General features: G+C 38.0%; 1 protein-coding gene across 1 annotated transcript in view; it reads left to right on the top strand.

Annotated features, from left to right (window-relative positions):
- The window catches only part of CSTPP1 (centriolar satellite-associated tubulin polyglutamylase complex regulator 1), a 170,031-nt gene that overhangs the window by 126,021 nt on the left and 26,154 nt on the right, over nucleotides 1-17,856 (top strand). The window contains exon 4 of the mRNA XM_058161984.1: nucleotides 4,631-4,715. Within this exon, the coding sequence (XP_058017967.1) occupies nucleotides 4,631-4,715 (85 nt within the window). The remainder of the gene's footprint in view (nucleotides 1-4,630; nucleotides 4,716-17,856) is intronic.

The raw sequence follows: 17,856 nt of genomic DNA on the forward strand, positions 1-17,856 counted from the left end.
AAATTGAGCTTAAATTCTGCCTACATATGGGTATGATTAACTATGCAGAAACAGAAGCTGGAAACTCATGAGCATTCAAACTGAGTCTAATTTGTTTAAACATTGTAAAATATTGAATGTCTATGATGATACCCAATTGAAATACAGGCAAGGATCCCAGATTTATGCACAGTAGCTTTCCAGGATCCCTTTTGCTAGTGTGATCCTTTACCCACCCCTAAATGCCAAAGAATTCTCCAAACCCCAAAGAATTCTCTGTAGCTTCATTGTATGAGGCACAATGGGCTGCAATCAGGAGAAGAAAGCTGTAGCTTTGTAAATGCATGCCAGTGCTTAGTTTGAGAACATGCAGGGGCCTCTTTTGATTCTAGCTGCATTAATTAAATATTGGAGCAGAAAAGTAAATGCTCAATAGAGGGATAACAAGTAACTGAGCAAATTAGCTCTAACTATAGCCTTCCATTTAGTGCCCTTTGGCTTCACTCCCTTCCTGTACTTGGCTCTGGTTTTACTACTGGCTTTTCTTCCATTCTTTACATTCTTCTGCATATAGAAATTCGTCAAAATTATTGCTGTTCAGCCAGCCCTCTCTTTAACTTCAGTCCACAACCTTTTGGACTGGGAACTTACAATCATGCACGGGTTTTTGAGATAAGTATCTTTCCATTCTCTTTCCATCCTATAAACGCTCTTGAGCTTCACCACTTTGGTCTTCTCCCCTCAAAAACCACAGAGGCTTTTCTTTGCCAATCTTTTACAAAACAGGACTCTTAAGAGATGATTCATTTGGTTGGCTACTTTGTGTATTTTGGATCTTGTCTCTTTGCCTTTCTTTAAAAAGTTGACCAGCTTTGCACACACAATTCCAAGAAGCCGTCCAGCTGCCTTACTAGATGCCAAAGTAATAATGTTTGTGGGTTTAATCGCCATACTTCTTCATATGTGTCCTTAGATCTTGTTTGCCTTTCCTAATGCTGCCAGATGTTGCTTGGAAGGTTTTACAAACATGTGGTAATGAATGTTCCCATACCAGTGATTTTTTTAAACAGATTAAAACTACTTTGTTTTAAAGGAGTCTTTTGGACCAAGCTAGGTATTACATGAAAACATGTGTAGATTACTTATGATAGCTTTTTTTTAAAGCAGGGAATATCTTTTTCAGTGAGACAAATTGGATCTCTGCACATATGCTTATGAATGTGTGCATACGTATCTAAGTTTTAATTCAAGTTGACACTGAACTTCTTGGCTGCCCAGGAAAACAGGCATTTATATATGCGTTTACCAAGAAGCATTACTGGATTTTCAGGGTAACACTGAAGTGGGAAAATGGCACCAGTAATTTTCCTCTCTAAATTTTCAATTTGAATTGCCCTTCTCAAAGGGATTGTTGCTCTGTAGGAGTAATTTGTGTGTTTTCTGTATGTAAAAATCTCAAGGTTTTCCCCCCACATCCAGTTAGTTTTTGAATCATATATTTTCTTTTTAAACAAAATTCCTAATTATATTATTCTATTTATATCGATATATTTCTTCAGAGGCCCCGTTATGTTTAATAAGGTTTATTCTCATAAAAGTTTGTGCAGGATTAATTCCTTACTCTCTGGGTATTTGTTTAAAACAAACCAAAGTTTGCATCAATGCCCTTACACAATTCTTTTAGCAGAAGTTTCAATAATTTGGGCATCCTGTAGAATGTTGTGATGTCAAGAGAAAAGGTATGACTAAAAAACAGACTTTGAAATGTATGATTGAAGGCAGAAGAGGAGAGGCTATGAAGGAAGCAAATATGCCACAAAAAGCTGGAGATTTTGTAAAAACTAAATATGATCCTGTATACAAAGAAGGGTTTGAAACGTAGCATGCATAGGGCCTGTTTCCTGCAGTTCCTGACAATAGATTTTGCTAAAATAGTCACTATACATACTGCTTTTATTAAGTGATCAAAACACTCAAATACATTACTTTGCTGGAGCTGACAATTACTCTGTACCGTGGATTAAACTTATATGTCCTGAACAACAATTAAAGTAGGATTGAATGATTTTTCTGCTTAATTATTAATCTCTGAATCAGGAAGTTTAATATCATAGGCTTAACAATTTTCCCAATTCCTGAATGTTTCACATCCCATATAATTCACCCTGTCTTTAGCAATATTTTGGCTTTCCCTATTAACATATGGGCTGTATATAAGATAAATTTTAAATACATTGAAATGTTGCCACATACTGTCTAATATGAAGTACAGGTAGGCCTTTATTGACTGCCTCATGTAACAACTGCTCGAAGTTATGATCCTGCGAAAAAATAACTTTGCAGCCAAGCCACACATTTACAACCTCCACAGCATTGTCACACGATAGCTAAAACAATCCGTTCACTTGTTCTGTGTCTGACCCTTTTTTTCCTTTTTCCTTCTCTTGTAGAGAGGAGAGCTTGGAGAGGAAGGGATTACAAGAGGATAAGTAGGCGCACAATGGGGAATATACATCAAAAAGAATGTACTAGCATCCCCAACCACAAGGGTTGAGAGCTGGAAGCACACTAGGCAAATGTGCTCTCATGTGCTCCCTTCTTCAATCTCTCTGCTGCATGAAGGGGGAAACAAAAAACAAGCAAATAAACAAAACCAGAACAGGTCAGGCCCAAGAGAGATTGTCTAAATAAGTGATTTAGGCAATCTCTCCTGTGCCTGGGCTGTTTTTTTTTTTTCCTTTTTCCACTGCTTACAAAAGTGTATACTGGCAGTTTGCCTAATGTGTTCACAGGACCCAGCTCCAAACACAGGTTAACAGAATAACAAAGTTGGAAATGAAACTCCCTGCTCAAGCAGGAAACCTTAGAGCATTTCAGACAAATGGTTGCCCAGTCTCTTCTTTAAAAATTCCAGTGTTGGATCATCCACATGTTTGGGGGCTGCTTGTACCAGCACATTCCTCTTGATGTATATTTTCCATTGTGTGTCTGTTTAGAATAGAATAGAATAGAATAGAATAGAATAGAATAGAATAGAATAGAATAGAATAGAATAGAATAGAATAGAATTTTTATTGGCCAAGTGTGATTGGACACACAAGGAATTTGTCTTGGTGCATATGCTCTCAGTGTACATAAAAGAAAAGATACCTTCATCAAGGTACAACATTTACAACACAATTGATGGTCAATATATCAATATAAATCATAAGGATTGCCAGCAACAAGTTATAGTCATACAGTCATAAATGGAAAGAGATTGGTGATGGGAACTATGAGAAGATTAATAGTAGTGCAGATTCAGTAAATAGTTTGACAGTGTTGATGGAATTATTTGTTTAGCAAGTGATGGCCTTTGGGAAAAAACTGTTCTTGTGTCTAGTTGTTCTGGTGTGCAGTGCTCTATAGCGTCGTTTTGAGGGTAGGAGTTGAAACAGTTTATGTCCAGGATGCGAGGGGTCTGTAAATATTTTCACGGCCCTCTTCTTGATTCGTGCGGTATACAGGTCCTCAATGGAAGGCAGGTTGGTAGCAATTATTTTTTCTGCAGTTCTAATTATCCTCTGAAGTCTGTGTTTGTCTTGTTGGGTTGCAGAACCGAACCAGACAGTTATAGAGGTGCAAATGACAGACTCAATAATTCCTCTATAGAACTGAATCAGCAGCTCCCTGGGCAGTTTGAGCTTACTGAGTTGGTGCAGAAAGAACATTCTTTGTTGTCCTTTTCTAATGATGTTTTTGATGTTAGCTGTCCATTTTAGATCTTGCGATATGATAGAACCTAGAAATTTGAAGGTTTCTACTGTTGATACTGTGTTGTCTAGTATTGTGAGAGGTGGAAGTATGGAAGGGTTTCTCCTAAAGTCTACCACCATTTCTACGGTTTTGAGTGTGTTCAGTTCCAGATTGTTTTGGTTGCACCACAAGGCTAGTCGTTCGACCTCTTGTCTATATGCGGATTCGTCATTGTCTCGAATGAGACCAATCACTGTTGTGTCATCTGCGAACTTCAGTAGCTTAACAGATGGATCATTGGAGATGCAGTTATTGGTATACAGAGAGAAGAGAAGTGGGGAGAGCACACAGCCTTGGGGGGCCCCTGTGCTAATTGTACAGGTATTTGATGTGATCTTGCTTAGCTTCACCTGCTGCTTCCTGTTTGTTAGGAAGCTTGTGATCCACTTACAAGTCTGTTCCGGTACCTGTAGCTGGTTTAGCTTAGTTAGAAGAATGTCTGGAATGATGGTGTTGAATGCTGAACTAAAGTCTACAAAAAGGACCCTTGCATAGGTCTTTGGAGAGTCAAGATGCTGTAGGATGTAGTGCATTTACTCTCTTGTTATCCCTTTCTCTTCAATGAATGTACATATAACAATTCACTCCTTGCTAATTATTCCAGGACTGGGATGAGCAGTTCAAAGGAAGAGGAGTGGAGAAACAAGAAAGCTAAAGTAAAATCATAAGCCCAGGTGTAGTCACATGATTCCCCATTTAGTGATTACTTTATTTAACAAGCAACTTGCCAATCCCAATTGTGGTCATTAATCAAAGACTACCTATATCCTAAAAACAAATGAAGAAGTCCATGATCCAGCCTCAATGCTGGGGAGACTATTCACCTCACATTTAATGCTTTTGCTTTCTGTTGCAGACTTGCTGACCGCCAAGGAGTACCACTGCTTATTGCAACTGCTTTGCCCTGACTTTCCTGTGGAGGTTACTCAGAAAGCAGCAAGGTGAGCCTTTATGCATTTTCAGATGATTACTGCTTTGATTATATTTTAATGCCAATGACCAGTTCATATTCCAATAGTACAGGTAAAAGATAAAGATACCTTCAAGTTGAGCTTTGACCCTGCTGCTCCATTTGGATATATTCGTGTAACATTATTGGCAACGATATGTTGATAGTATTCAGCAATTCTAAATTATCTGTATTACTGAACAGATTGCTTTGCTGTATAGAAGTGGGGACATAGTTCATTCTTGATTGTAATTCATTCATAGTTGCACAGCCCTGTGAGCAGAAACATTTGACTTTGCTGCTGTCTATTGCCAATTAAATATGGTGACTTTTGATAGTCCAGTTTAAATATGAAAATTAATACCATGGCTGCAGCATCTGTATTTCTGAAGAAAAGTTGCTTCTCACAGGATTTTTTATTATATATTTAGAATTGTAGCTCATATTTCCACAAATTCTGCAATTCCTCAATACTTACCGATCTGGTTTTTTTCAGGAGTAAGAGCTGTTCTGATACATGAGAAAGACATACAGTTCTTGATTCATTTGCAGACCAAAATATCTAAAGAATATCTAGCTTAGTTCTAAACCCACATGGAAACCAGACTAATATAGTTGCCTGAAAAGTAATTGACATCTTCTTCACTCTTAAGGATTTGTTGACGAAACCATCTCTTTTTTTTTTAAATTTACATTTATATCCCGCCCTTCTCCGAAGACTCAGGGCGGCTTACAGTGTGTAAGGCAATAGTCTCATTCAATTTGTATATTTACAAAGTCAACTTATTGCCCCCCCAACAATCTGGGTCCTCATTTTACCTACCTTATAAAGGATGGAAGGCTGAGTCAACCTTGGGCCTGGTGGGACTAGAACCTGCAGTAATTGCAGGCTGCTGTGTTTTAATAACAAGCTATCTTACAGCCTGAGCCACCACGGCCCTTTTACTAATCTTACAGCCTGAGCCACCTTTTACTAATCTTACAGCCTGAGCCACCACGGCCCTTTTACTCTCTACTAATAGAAAGCACTAAAACAACTCTAAAGCAGGTCTCCAACCTTGGCAACTTTAAGACTTGTGGACTTCAACTCCCAGAATTCCTCAGCCAGCTTTGCTGAGGAAGTGGAAGTCCACAAGTCTTAAAGTTGCCAAGGTTGGAGACCTCTGCTCTAAAACTAGGGTTTCTGTGATTGCATTAGATTCTTGACGATTCTTGTTTTGTTTGTTGATCTCCAAGGGCCAAAACCTCAAATGACTAATGAGCAGATTCTACCAGGTGCTTTGGGATTTCCCAGGAACTTGCAGAGTGTTTCATCAAATGCTTGGTTTTATGGAGGAGTTAAAAGAGCTCTTGAAGTGATTGTCCGGCAGCAACCGTTCTCAGTTTGCAAATTTTATGATGCTTTGTTTGGTTCTTGGAGATGAAACCCTACTAATAAATCACACTACTTGTACAAAAAGCAACACAACTGTGGATAAGAGCTTACCTAGTGAAATACCACTATTTCTCTTATGGTGTCATTGGTTTGTTGTTCAGCAGTGCTACTGGTAGTTAAGATGGCCTGCTCCTACTGGGGAGAGATAGGCAAGAAGATCTGCCAATCTACATAGTGTTTTGCTGATAAAGTCATTCAAAATCTTGTTTTTTCTATGCCTGACCAGTGTCTAAAATTGTTACTGGAGCAAAGTCTTGTTCAGTGATACAAAATTTATTTTGGCTCATGAAGTCTGATAAAGAAGGGCTCTCTAGTTGTAACTGAAACTTATGGTCCTTTTGGGTCCTTTCACTGGGGAACAGGGATTGAGTGATATGGCAACACTTCTTAAATTCTCAATAGGTTTGTGCGTACAGTTCAGAGGGCTGTATTTAACCAATATGGCTTGGCTCCTCGGTTCCTTCCAGATCCTTTAGTATAACTTGCCAGTAGGGCAGGGGTAAAATGCTACCGGTTCAGGTCGGTTCGCCAAAAATCCTCCACAAATCATGTTTGAAACCTGCTTTTATTATCGGTTCAGGCGAATAGGTAGTAAAAAAATGCTCTAAAAAAGTAAAAAGAAGGTTTGGACGATCGTGCGGCACAGCTGTGATCGTCCAAGCCTTTTTTCCCCACTTTTTTAAAGCATTTTTAAACTACCTATTTGCACGAACCGGTAGTAAAAAAAAATGCTTTAAAAAGGTAAAAAAAAAAAAAGGTCCCCAAGGTCACAGCTGTGCTGTACGATCATTGGAATCTTTTTTTTTACTTTTTAAAGCATTTTTTTACTACCAGTTCAAGTGAATGGGTAGTAAAAAAATGCTTTAAAAAAGTAAAAAAAAAAGAGGTTCTGACGATTGCGTGGCATAGCTGTGATCATCGGAACCTTTTTTTTTACTTTTTAAAAGCGTTTTTACTACCTGTTCGTCTGAACCGGTAGTAAAAAATGCTTTAAAAAAGTTTTTTAAAAGGTTCCCAAGATTGCGCGACACAGCTGATTTCCCCCAACCCACGTTATACTTACCTTCCCAAGCCTCCTTTTGGCGTGTAGTGCGCATACGCGCACAGCACACACTTGGTGCACAGCAGCATGCGTGGCCAGCAAACTGGTAGCAAACTGGTTCAGATTTTACCACTGCAGCAGGGGATACATTACATCCTTTATGAACATAAGATGATTGTATTAGGTCAGCAATGATTATTTTAAATTTTATTTCATTCTTTTAATGTTTCTGCTGTGATGATTGGCTTATGGATTCATAACTGTGGATTTATGTTTTAGGCCCTGGGTGGTTAATATTTGGCAGTACGAAACATAATACATAAAGCTCCAGCTACCTCTTAGGGGGTCTTTTAGTCTTTGACACTTTTGTTACGGACAACTCATAATAAATCTCCATTGAAATACAAATCTCCACAAATCATGTTTGAAACCTGCTTTTAAAAATGTGGTAAAGACATAGGTGTACAGCAAAAGGGTGCAACTTTTGATTCTCACAATGAATTTGGAGAAAATGACAACTTTTTTACAATCTTTTAGCATCTTTTTAAAATTTGCATGTTGTTTATATTTATATGACGACTGGCTTAAGCAAGAGCTATTTAGTAGATTCTTAAGAATTGGCATATAAAATGTTCTTAACAGATCAACTCAATTTAAAATGGGGGTCACTTATTTTTCAGCCTAGCTCTGCCAAATGAGATTAATAGCAGTCTCTTTCAGAAACTATTTGTAGGGAGGAATAAAGAAGAATTGCCACCAATACTTGCAAAATTGGCTAATGACTTCCATGAAGCTGACTACAAGTCCAAATTAAAAACTTGGATGTATTTTTAAAAAATAACTTGCAAATATTTTCTAAATATTAAGCCTTGTTGAGGGGGCAGCTTTTCTGTTTTTATGCTTGTGTGGGTGTGCGCTTATTTGGAGACAGGAGATTTAAGGATTTTGGAATGCCAGGTGTGAGAGAAAACTGAGATCTGTGTCTCTGAGGCACCCAAACTCAGGTGGGGATGATATCACTGCCTTTACTCTTCCCGGGTTGAGAGCTTTGCTTTTGTCAACTATGCTAGTAAAAGAAGTTCTTTGATATTGCCTTAGTCTGAAGCTGTCTTGCCCTGGTTTTCTTCGTCTGTACCATTTGATATTCTTATGTGCTTGTCTACTTTTCTATCAAAGGTTCTATTTCATCTTGACTGATCACCCATAAACTTCACCAGCTGGAAAAAAGATTAATTTGAGGAATCATTTTTTTCAAGCAATTTCTTCTTTGTATGCATACTGTGTTCATCATGTGCTTTTTTTTAAAAGTCCTCTGCCAGGATTTTCGTTGATTTTTGAGGGGTTATAAATCCAGTGGCAGCACACACTAGAAACCACAACCCACCAGGGACTATGATTTTTATATACATAGTTTATAAGTCACTATATTCTTTGGTATCCTTGAAACTGCAGACTGAGATGATTCTGTAATGCAGTTAGCTCTTCTAGGAGCTGTTGCTATGTATTAATAACAAACAATAAGGAAAGAGATTGAATAAGAGGAAAAAGAGGAAAGACAACAGCAAAGTAGAATAGCACACTTTTTCATGTGTAAGTGTTCATTTACTTCAGCAGCTTACTAATGGAGAAGTGGACTATAAGGTTTATGAAAATGAAATTCTGAACCATAATTTTTGTTCCACATTTGATATTGTTCATCATAGATCTAATCCTAGTCAGTACAGAAGAACTGATTAAAGAGATAAAGACAGTGGAAACTTTGGGACAAAGTCCCTTGTGGTTGAAAATACTAAAGAGAGAGAGAAGGAGAGGGATTGGGTCTTAGTTTCACATGAACACATGAGAGCCAGTTTGGTGTGGTGATGAAGGTACTAGCCGAGAAACCAGGCCTGCCTTAGGAATGAAATTCAGCTGGGGGACTTTGGGCCAGTCATTATCCTAATTTTGAAAAGAGGATATGGGCACAGATACCCACAGGAGGAGTATGTCAAAACAATAAGGTGCCTATGACTGTAATCAAAGCTCTATTCCTTGTACATTGCACACACTTAAAGCTTCAACAACACAGTTGCATCTATGTTCCTTTACCCTGTCCCATACAGATTTCAGGGTCTGGGAATAAAGAACTATTGGGTTTCTATTGATACTTGTCAAAATGCCGGAGGAAATTATTAAGCTGTTGGTTTATGAGCATTAAGGGAAAAAAATGCATTGCTTGGCATGAGTTTATCAAAATTAAATCTTACCAAAAATATACATTCACCATTTTTGGTAGAGTAATTATGGTAGCTTAATTGACCATGGGAATACAATAGATATAGTTTGCTTTGACTTTCAGCAAAAGCATTCAATGTATAGGATTGCAGTGCAGAAGATAACAAAATGCAAACAAGGTTTTACTACCGTAAGAGAACAAGCTGGTTAAACAATCATGCTCAATGACCTCCAAGGTCCCTTCCAACTCTGTTATTCTATTCCATTCTAATGATATATATTATTGGATCCACCTAAAGATGAAATGAAAATTTTAATTTTCATTCTTTTTATGAAATGAATTATTAAAATATGCTAAGGGAAGGATTTACTTTCTTACTATCTGAGACACCCCTATATTGAAGAGCTCATACCTTCTCATTCCTCTCCAGGGGGATTTTGCTCTAAATTAGGATCATACTTTTTAGTTGAGCCCCTGCACTAAGATTTTTCCCTCAGAATAGTACTTTTGGAAAGGGGTCTCCAACCTTGGCAACTTTAAGACTTGTGGACTTCAACTCCCATCAAAGCAAAGCTGGCTGAGGAACTCTGGGAGTTGAAGTCCACAGGTCTTAAAGTTGCCAAGGTTGGAGACCCCTGCTTTAGGAGGTCCATAATCAAGTACTGCATTGCTACTCCACTTATACAGTCATTTGAGGAAATATGTCAGGCATGACAGACCAGGTTCATACATGAAGGTTCAATTAATCAGATTTATTGCTAAAAGCCTGTGCACAGGAATCTTCTCAAGTAATGATCAACAACTGGTGTTAGCTTAGGACTTCGTTCGCTTGTGGCTAACTGTTCTAGGCTGATCCCGTTTTTTACTCCATCTCAAGTTCTGTCATTTCTTCTTCTACAAATAACAACCTTCAGCAACTCCTCTTGAGCAATTAGATCACAAACTCTTGGGGAAGGTTCCAACTGAATATTGTACTTTTTCAGGACAGAATAATTTTCTTGTATAACTTAATTTGTTGTCACTTAACTGTGCATTCTATGTCCTTTGCCTTTCCATTATTCTAGAAATAGAAATAGGAATATTCATAAAAACTCTCAGGTCTCTCATTGTCGCTTCTTGTTTTATTAAGAGCTGTCTAAAAGGTAAAAAAAAATGTGAATCAGAATTCAGCCAAGAGCTTTTAGCGTTTCCAGGGCTTGAAGATGCCAATGGCTATATTTTATTGCCTGGGAGATGGTAGATGCTCTGTGTGCCAGCTTCAAAACCATCTTCTTGCTGTGGCCGTTGACCACCTCTGTAATGTGGTTAGTAATGAGAATAAGAACTGGAGCTGCTGGCAGACAGCACCAGGAGGAGGCTTCTGGGGCATAATAAATAAAACAGAAGCAGTTTGACATCTTCAAAGGGTTTTGTATTAAATAGTAGCTTTTCTCCTGGGGACCCTCTTAGCCTTATCCTTTCTTCTTCCCGGTAATTAATTCAAGCTGCTCTGCATGCTTGAATCTGCCTCACTGAACTGAGCTGCTCTGAGTGGCAGGGAGGGAAGCTTCTCCTGCAGATATGTCCTGTAGCTCTTCCACCTCCCCCCCCCCCCACAATTAGTTTTCTCAAGCTACTTCTATTAACTCTTCTAGTCCAAAGCCAATGAAGATTCTCAGGAGTTTAAAGATACTGTAATTCCAAATCATGCTCAATAAAGCAAGGATCTTCATGAAATTTAGGATTCATTCTAACGACATTGATTATATTTTGGCCATGACAACATCAGAACTGTTTAGGTAAATACACTAAGTTTTGTTTATAATATAGTTCAGCAGTTTCCATACTTTTACGAGCTATGGAACCTATTAGTTAAATAAGACTTTTTTTTTTTTTTACAAAGTTCTGGCAACCCTTTACTTTTGAATGACATCAGGATCAAAAAGCTGATGTTTTATGAATTTGCCTTTAGAAGAGGGATGGGATATGGGATGAAGAGATGTCTGTTTGTAACTTCATGGGGTTAAGTAAAGTAAAGTAAAGTAAGTGAAGAGTTAGTAAATTTATTTATATTTCTTGTGATCATGGCTGGAAGTCACATCCTAATATATTTCTTTTATTTTTCTTTCTTATGCTCTTTCTTTGTTTCCCACACTTTTGTGATTTTTTTCTATTTTCTTCTCTTTCTGTAAGTTTAATTTATATTAATATTTATTATTGTAATTAAAATTCTTAATGAAAATTATGTTCCAATCAAGTACCAAGTACATGACAGTAATTATATAACTCCATTGGATCAAAATATTTCAGTTTTCAGTATATCTTAAGTTTCTCATAGGGTTTATCCTTTCCAATCTTGATTCAGCCATCTGTCTCATCTCCTCTGTTCTCCAAGATTTAGATTTCTGTATGAACTCAGTGAACCCCAAAGGTGCTTTTTTCAAGAGGCAGCTGGACTTTCTTGTTTTTCTTTGAAGATGTTTCACTTCTCATCCAAGAAGCTTCTTCAGCTCTGAATGAATGATGAGGAATGGAAGGATTTATACTCCTTGCAGACAGCTGGTCATCTGCATTCTTTTAGCCAGTTGTTAAGCCATCTGGAGTTTTATCTGTGTCCTCCGGGTCACCTGAGTAGTGCAAATGGGTGTGGAGCCTTCTTGGAACTGCTGAAAGGAGTGTGTTGTAGACTGGAAATAGTTGATGTCACATCCCTCCCCCTCTGTTGAGAGAGAGCTGTTAAATTTTGACATGGATGGCCTCTTTGACCCCACTTTCAAACCAGCAGTTCTCTCTGTCCAAAATGTGGACTTTGCTTCAAAAGAGTGTCCTTTATCTTTGAAATGCAGATGGACTGCTGAATCTTGTACTGATGGGCATAAACACATGGCACAACATAAGAGAACAAACCCATGAGGACAAGATTATTGACCCATCTGTCTTCCCTTATTGACTTTGCTTGTCAGAAGGCCCAGGGAAGTTCGCAAATGGTGATCACATGACCCTGGGATGCTGCAACCATTGTTAACACTTATCAGTTGGCAAGTGCCCAAATTGATGCTACAATGGTCGTAAGTGCAAGGACTTGTCATCACTGCTTTCAGCGCAGTCATAATTATCATTAAATGAAGGGTCTTAAGTTGACCCTATATGAAATCCAATTTCTAACCCTTGCTACTTCATGATGTCTTGCATGATTTTATGATGGTCTCTTGGAGAGTTTTGGCAAAATTATAACTCTTGGAAAGATTCACGGTTAGCCTATATCTTTTGCATTTCAGAACCACAGCTGCAGCTATAGGCCATGGAGCCTCAGAGATAGTTTTGTAACCTTATTTTTTTTTAATTTGCATTTATATCCCACCCTTCTCCAAAGACTCAGGGCGGCTTACACTATGTTAAGCAATAGTCTTCATCCATTTGTATATTATATACAAAGTCAACTTATTGCCCCCAACAATCTGGGTCCTCATTTTACCTACCTTATAAAGGATGGAAGGCTGAGTCAACCTTGGGCCTGGTGGGACTTGAACTTGCAGTAATTGCAAGCAGCTGTGTTAATAACAGACTGTCTTAGTCTGTTGAGCCACCAGAGGCCCCAGTCAGGCTTACCCAGTCTGATAAGCACCAATCGTCTTTAGTTGCTCTTTTAAGTGAGGCATGATAGGGATATAGTATCTGTATTGTAGCAACTTCTCTGGGATGAGGGGCCAATGTGTATGAGATTTACGCTGGGCAATGCTGTGCCACGTCCATCTTAAATATTGAACTGAAGATAGGAGTAACTTTTTTTTTTACACTGGCTCATCATTTGTTGAATGGCTATTTATGAAATAAATAAGTAAAATAAGCACTAAATTTTGCTGGGTTTTTATATACTCTTTATACAACAGTAGGTCTGTATGAAAATCTGACAATATTCTCTGCAGATAAAACTCAGAAAATCCTGGAAGATGCAAATAATTTTTCACAAAATTGTAAATGGGAGTTCACTTCTGTGCTTCCCATCCTTAGTTTTTGGCTCACCAAACTATTGCCAATATCAGTGCATCTTTATGACATCTGGTTCACCAGTTTCCTTCAGATGGCAAACAAATGTTTTCACCCTCTTTCCCTTCATAATGACTTCCTGTTGGGAGATGGTGTTCAGATCCTGTATCTAATAGCCTAGTCTCACTTCTTAGTTATATAATACCTGACACACAAGGAAAATGAATGCCTCTAGGAAGATTGCAACTGTTCTTATAAGATTATCTTAGTTGCTTTTGAGACGGTGATCTTACCTTTCCATGGAAAGCCATTCAACTACTCTATTTATATCCTTCTACAACTTTTATTGTTTCTAAAATACAGAGTTTATCTTCTTTCAGCATAACAATTTCTACTTTTCATTTTCCTGCCCGGAAATTTTCCGCAGATTTTGGTTGAGCTTTAGAGAACCTGTATCTCTGGTTCAGAGGTAAATTTCATTCTTGGATTTTGATTATTTTACCTCATTTGAGTTCTAAACTAGTTCAACTTTCTAATAATTGAAATCATGACAACTATTGTTTTAATGTTGTTTACTGTTAAAGTGTTTCTTCTTTCAATAGTTAATTCTTTGTGTCACATCAGTGACCCTTGTACTTTTCACACTGATCTAACGTCATCCAAGTTAGAGACAAACTTCTTACCAGATGACTGTTTCCTGCCAAAGGCAGTGACTGATTTCCATCTGGCTCAGGTCATAATTCTTCTGACTTCCTTCTCGCAGATGATATGCAGCAGATGCTTCATTGTCTAGATGTTTGTTAACCTTGTGCTGTATGTAAACTGCAATATTCTCTATTGCCAAGCCCAGTTTAACTAAAATCAAGATTCTCCCAGAGTTTCTTTTAACAAGATTTATTGAAAGAAAATATAAAAAGGTACAGAAATCTCAGCAACTGGGTTGCTATTGTTTTAGGATCTTGTTTCTCAGCTCGTTTAGGTGGGGACTTTTTCAATATTTGGCAAGAAGGCTGCTCTCTTAATAAGTGAGGAATGTCCAGGTGGCAAGGATATAAATTTGTCCGTTTCTGAACTTATTGTTATATATGTATGGAATGCTTAGAAACTACAAAGAATTATAAATTGTTTACTTGTAATTGTGGTTTTTCAAGTCCTTCTTGAGAAACCTCATATTTTACTCCTTTCAAGTCACTGTGTTGGTTCCAAGTACTTTGTATTACTTGGTGAGGCCATGGGCTGGAGTGGATGAAGTCCCATTACAGAGCTCAGCTTTAAAATGTTCCTAAATGAAGGGTCATGCACAGATCCATTTGAAGAACTGCAGTTACAGGAAAACAGGCAATCATTTTGCCCTTAGAGGCTCGTGTGGGGGAACCCCAATATTACATATTATAGGATAATAGTCTGCAAATACCTGGGGAAAAGCCAGCATGTTGTTCAAACGTATGAAGGGAATCTGAATACAGTGCAATGTATTAAAATACATTGGGTTTACTTTGCAGAAAATTATAACATCTTTTAAACATATTGTTTGAAGAATCAGAAGAAAAATATGTATTCTAAAAGGACAAGAGCCTTCATTTATATCACTGGTTCTATGCTTTATAGTCTAGAAACAGTTTTTTAATACAAAAAGATAGATTATTTTTGGTTTTTAAGACATCTGAGACTGAAATACACAGTGTATATCTATTAATGATGTATAATTGTGTCATGTGAATAATAAACACTAGCAGCATGCATATTTTGAGTATTATTTATCACAGCATTATGGAGTAGCTCATTCAGAGTTGCATAGCTAACTCTCAATGATTAGCTATGGGAGGGAAAAAAACTAAGGACAGCCAGGCAGGTGAACATAGGAAAGAAAGAATAGACAAGTGATTTAGTTAGCATACCTAAAACTTGGTTACATTGCAATATTACAGTATCAATTCAGAGACCAAATCTTGGAAAAAGGTGGGTTGGGTCAAGGAGTTAAAGAAAGAGAAACAATTAGACAATCCAAAGAGAGACATTAACATGGTATCTAAGTCATGCCTTTCTTTCCTGTGACATTGACATATTCTGTATACTTCTTTTGACCTATCCAAACAATGCTGGCAAATTAATGGCATAGTAATTTCTTCCTCCCCATAATTGCTGCTTTATCATCCAACTGGTCTGTGAAGTTTTTGTAAGAGTATCCCAGGCTTTGCTTTTATAAGGTTTTGTAGATTTAATGCAGTTGGAATAGCAGTATAAATTAAGACAGTAAAGTTTTGCTCTGCCTATTAGCATTTACTGTGTTCATTCAAGGTTAAAACAGCACAGAGGAGATATTTGTGATTGTAATCTTATTTTAGTTGTACCCTTTATATTAGATTATTGCTTCTTTTCCAAAAACAAGAAAATAAGTATCTTCTCATTTGTCTCTTCAGGATTTAGTTCACTTTTAAATGAAGTTATTTTATTGGAGTAACCCACAAGCAATAGGAAATACAGATTGTTATTCTCTGCTCATAAGGATATGAGCCATGGTGGTGCAGTGGTTAGAGTGCAGTACTGCAGGCTACTTCTGCTGACTGCCGGCTGCCTGCAATTTAGCAGTTCAAATCTCACCAGGCTCAAGGTTGACTCAGTCTTCCATCCTCCTGAGATGGGTAAAATGAGGACTCAAATTGTTGGGGGCAATATGCTGACTCTGTAAACTGCTTAGAGAAGGCTGTAAAGCACTGTAAAGTGATATATAAGTGCTATTGCTATCACTGTAGTCTTCTTGACAACCTAGTTTTTAAGACTTTAGATTGCTTTTATGAATGATTTTCATTTTAGGAATGGATATATGAAGTGTGTTGGAGAAAATTGATGAGTAGTTGCAGATTTATTGATTGTATGGTAAATATCTGCAGTATTTGGGAATCATACAGAGCAGGGAAGCAAATCTTGAGCTGTAGCAGAAAGGAGGAGAAAGAAAAAATAATGTAAGTGGACTTTTTCACACAATGTTGGGTGCAGCCTAGGATTTGTCTGGACAAGAGAGAAGACTTGTGGGGGGGTTAGACTTCAAGAATCAAGAAGGCAGAAACAGCACTGATCGCTCTGCTGCATTTGAGCATGGGTGAGGGGAGTGATAAGGAGATGTCGTTGTTCTACTGTATAGGACATCTTGGCAGCATTTAATGCTATCGACCAAGGCATCTTTCTGGACCACCTGAATGTCTGAGAGTACAATGCACCATTTTGCAGTGGTTCCATTCCTACTTGTGTGTGCTTCCAGTTGGTTGTCATAGAGCAGTGATGGTTAACCTTTTCCAGATCGAGTGGCCAAAGCGCACATGCCTGAACCTCCAAAATGCAATGCACGCACGGCCCCATGTGTACACCCTGTTCCCGTATATATGCACGCCACCCCTACACGCCCCTCATGCGCACCTCCCACATGCCACCCATGCATGCGTGGCCACCCTCTCCCTGCACATGTGAGGCAGAGACCTGAAGACCAGCTGGTTGGCGGGAGGCATAGACACATGGGCAGCAGAGCTGAACTGGGGCGACGGCTCATGTGCCCATAGAGAGGGCGCTGTGTGCCATAGGTTCGCCATCACAATCATAGAGGGTGAGTAGGATGGGCAAGCTCTTGGCTGTCCACTGGGATGCTACAGGATTCAGTTCGCTCCCTTGCATTATTTAACATACATATACAATCGCTGGTAGAAGTCATCTGTTAGTCTGAGATGAGATGTCATCAAAATGCAAGTGAAACTTAGTTGCACATGGAATTCCAGATCATGTGGACTATTGCAATGCACCATATGAAGGACTGTCTTTGAAGAGGGCTTGGGATTTGCAAATTCGCCAGGAATTAAAAACTTATTTATTTATCCAAGCGGGACTGGCTTGATTTTTAAATTTTTCAAATTTTTAATTTTTAGTAATTTTATATGGGGTACTTTAGGCTGGGTCAATTTGACGGTTTTAATTTGGCCATTATTGAATATGTATTTTAATTGATATTTTAATTTTGTATATTTAACTGTTTTAACCTTGGCTGTACACCGCCCTGAGTCCTTCGGGAGAAGGGCGGTATAAAAATTTAAATAAATAAATAAATAAATAAAAATAATAAATAGCAGAGAGTATGGGAACCAGAGTGTTGTGGGAGAGTGGGGGTGGAATTGCTATTGTAGAATCCCATTTTTCTGAAAGTTACAGCACTGGCCATCAATTGAAAATGCTAGTTGGTTAAATTAATTAAATAAGCAAACGGAAAAACCAACAAATAAATATGCTGTAGATCAGCCTTTAGTAGTACTTTATAGGAATAATAAAAAATATAATAACAAAAGTATAATTTGATTGTCTTAAACCATTAAGAAGAAACTTGATGGGCTTAATACAACAGATTTGGGGACTGATTTGGAGAGCTATAGAACAAAATGTGACTCCTTTGATCAGTCCTGAACATTTCTGCTTCACTTCCAATGCCCTGTATC

The sequence above is a fragment of the Ahaetulla prasina genome, chromosome 1 (genome assembly GCF_028640845.1).
Source record: "Ahaetulla prasina isolate Xishuangbanna chromosome 1, ASM2864084v1, whole genome shotgun sequence".
NCBI classification, from domain to species: Eukaryota; Metazoa; Chordata; class Lepidosauria; order Squamata; family Colubridae; genus Ahaetulla; species Ahaetulla prasina.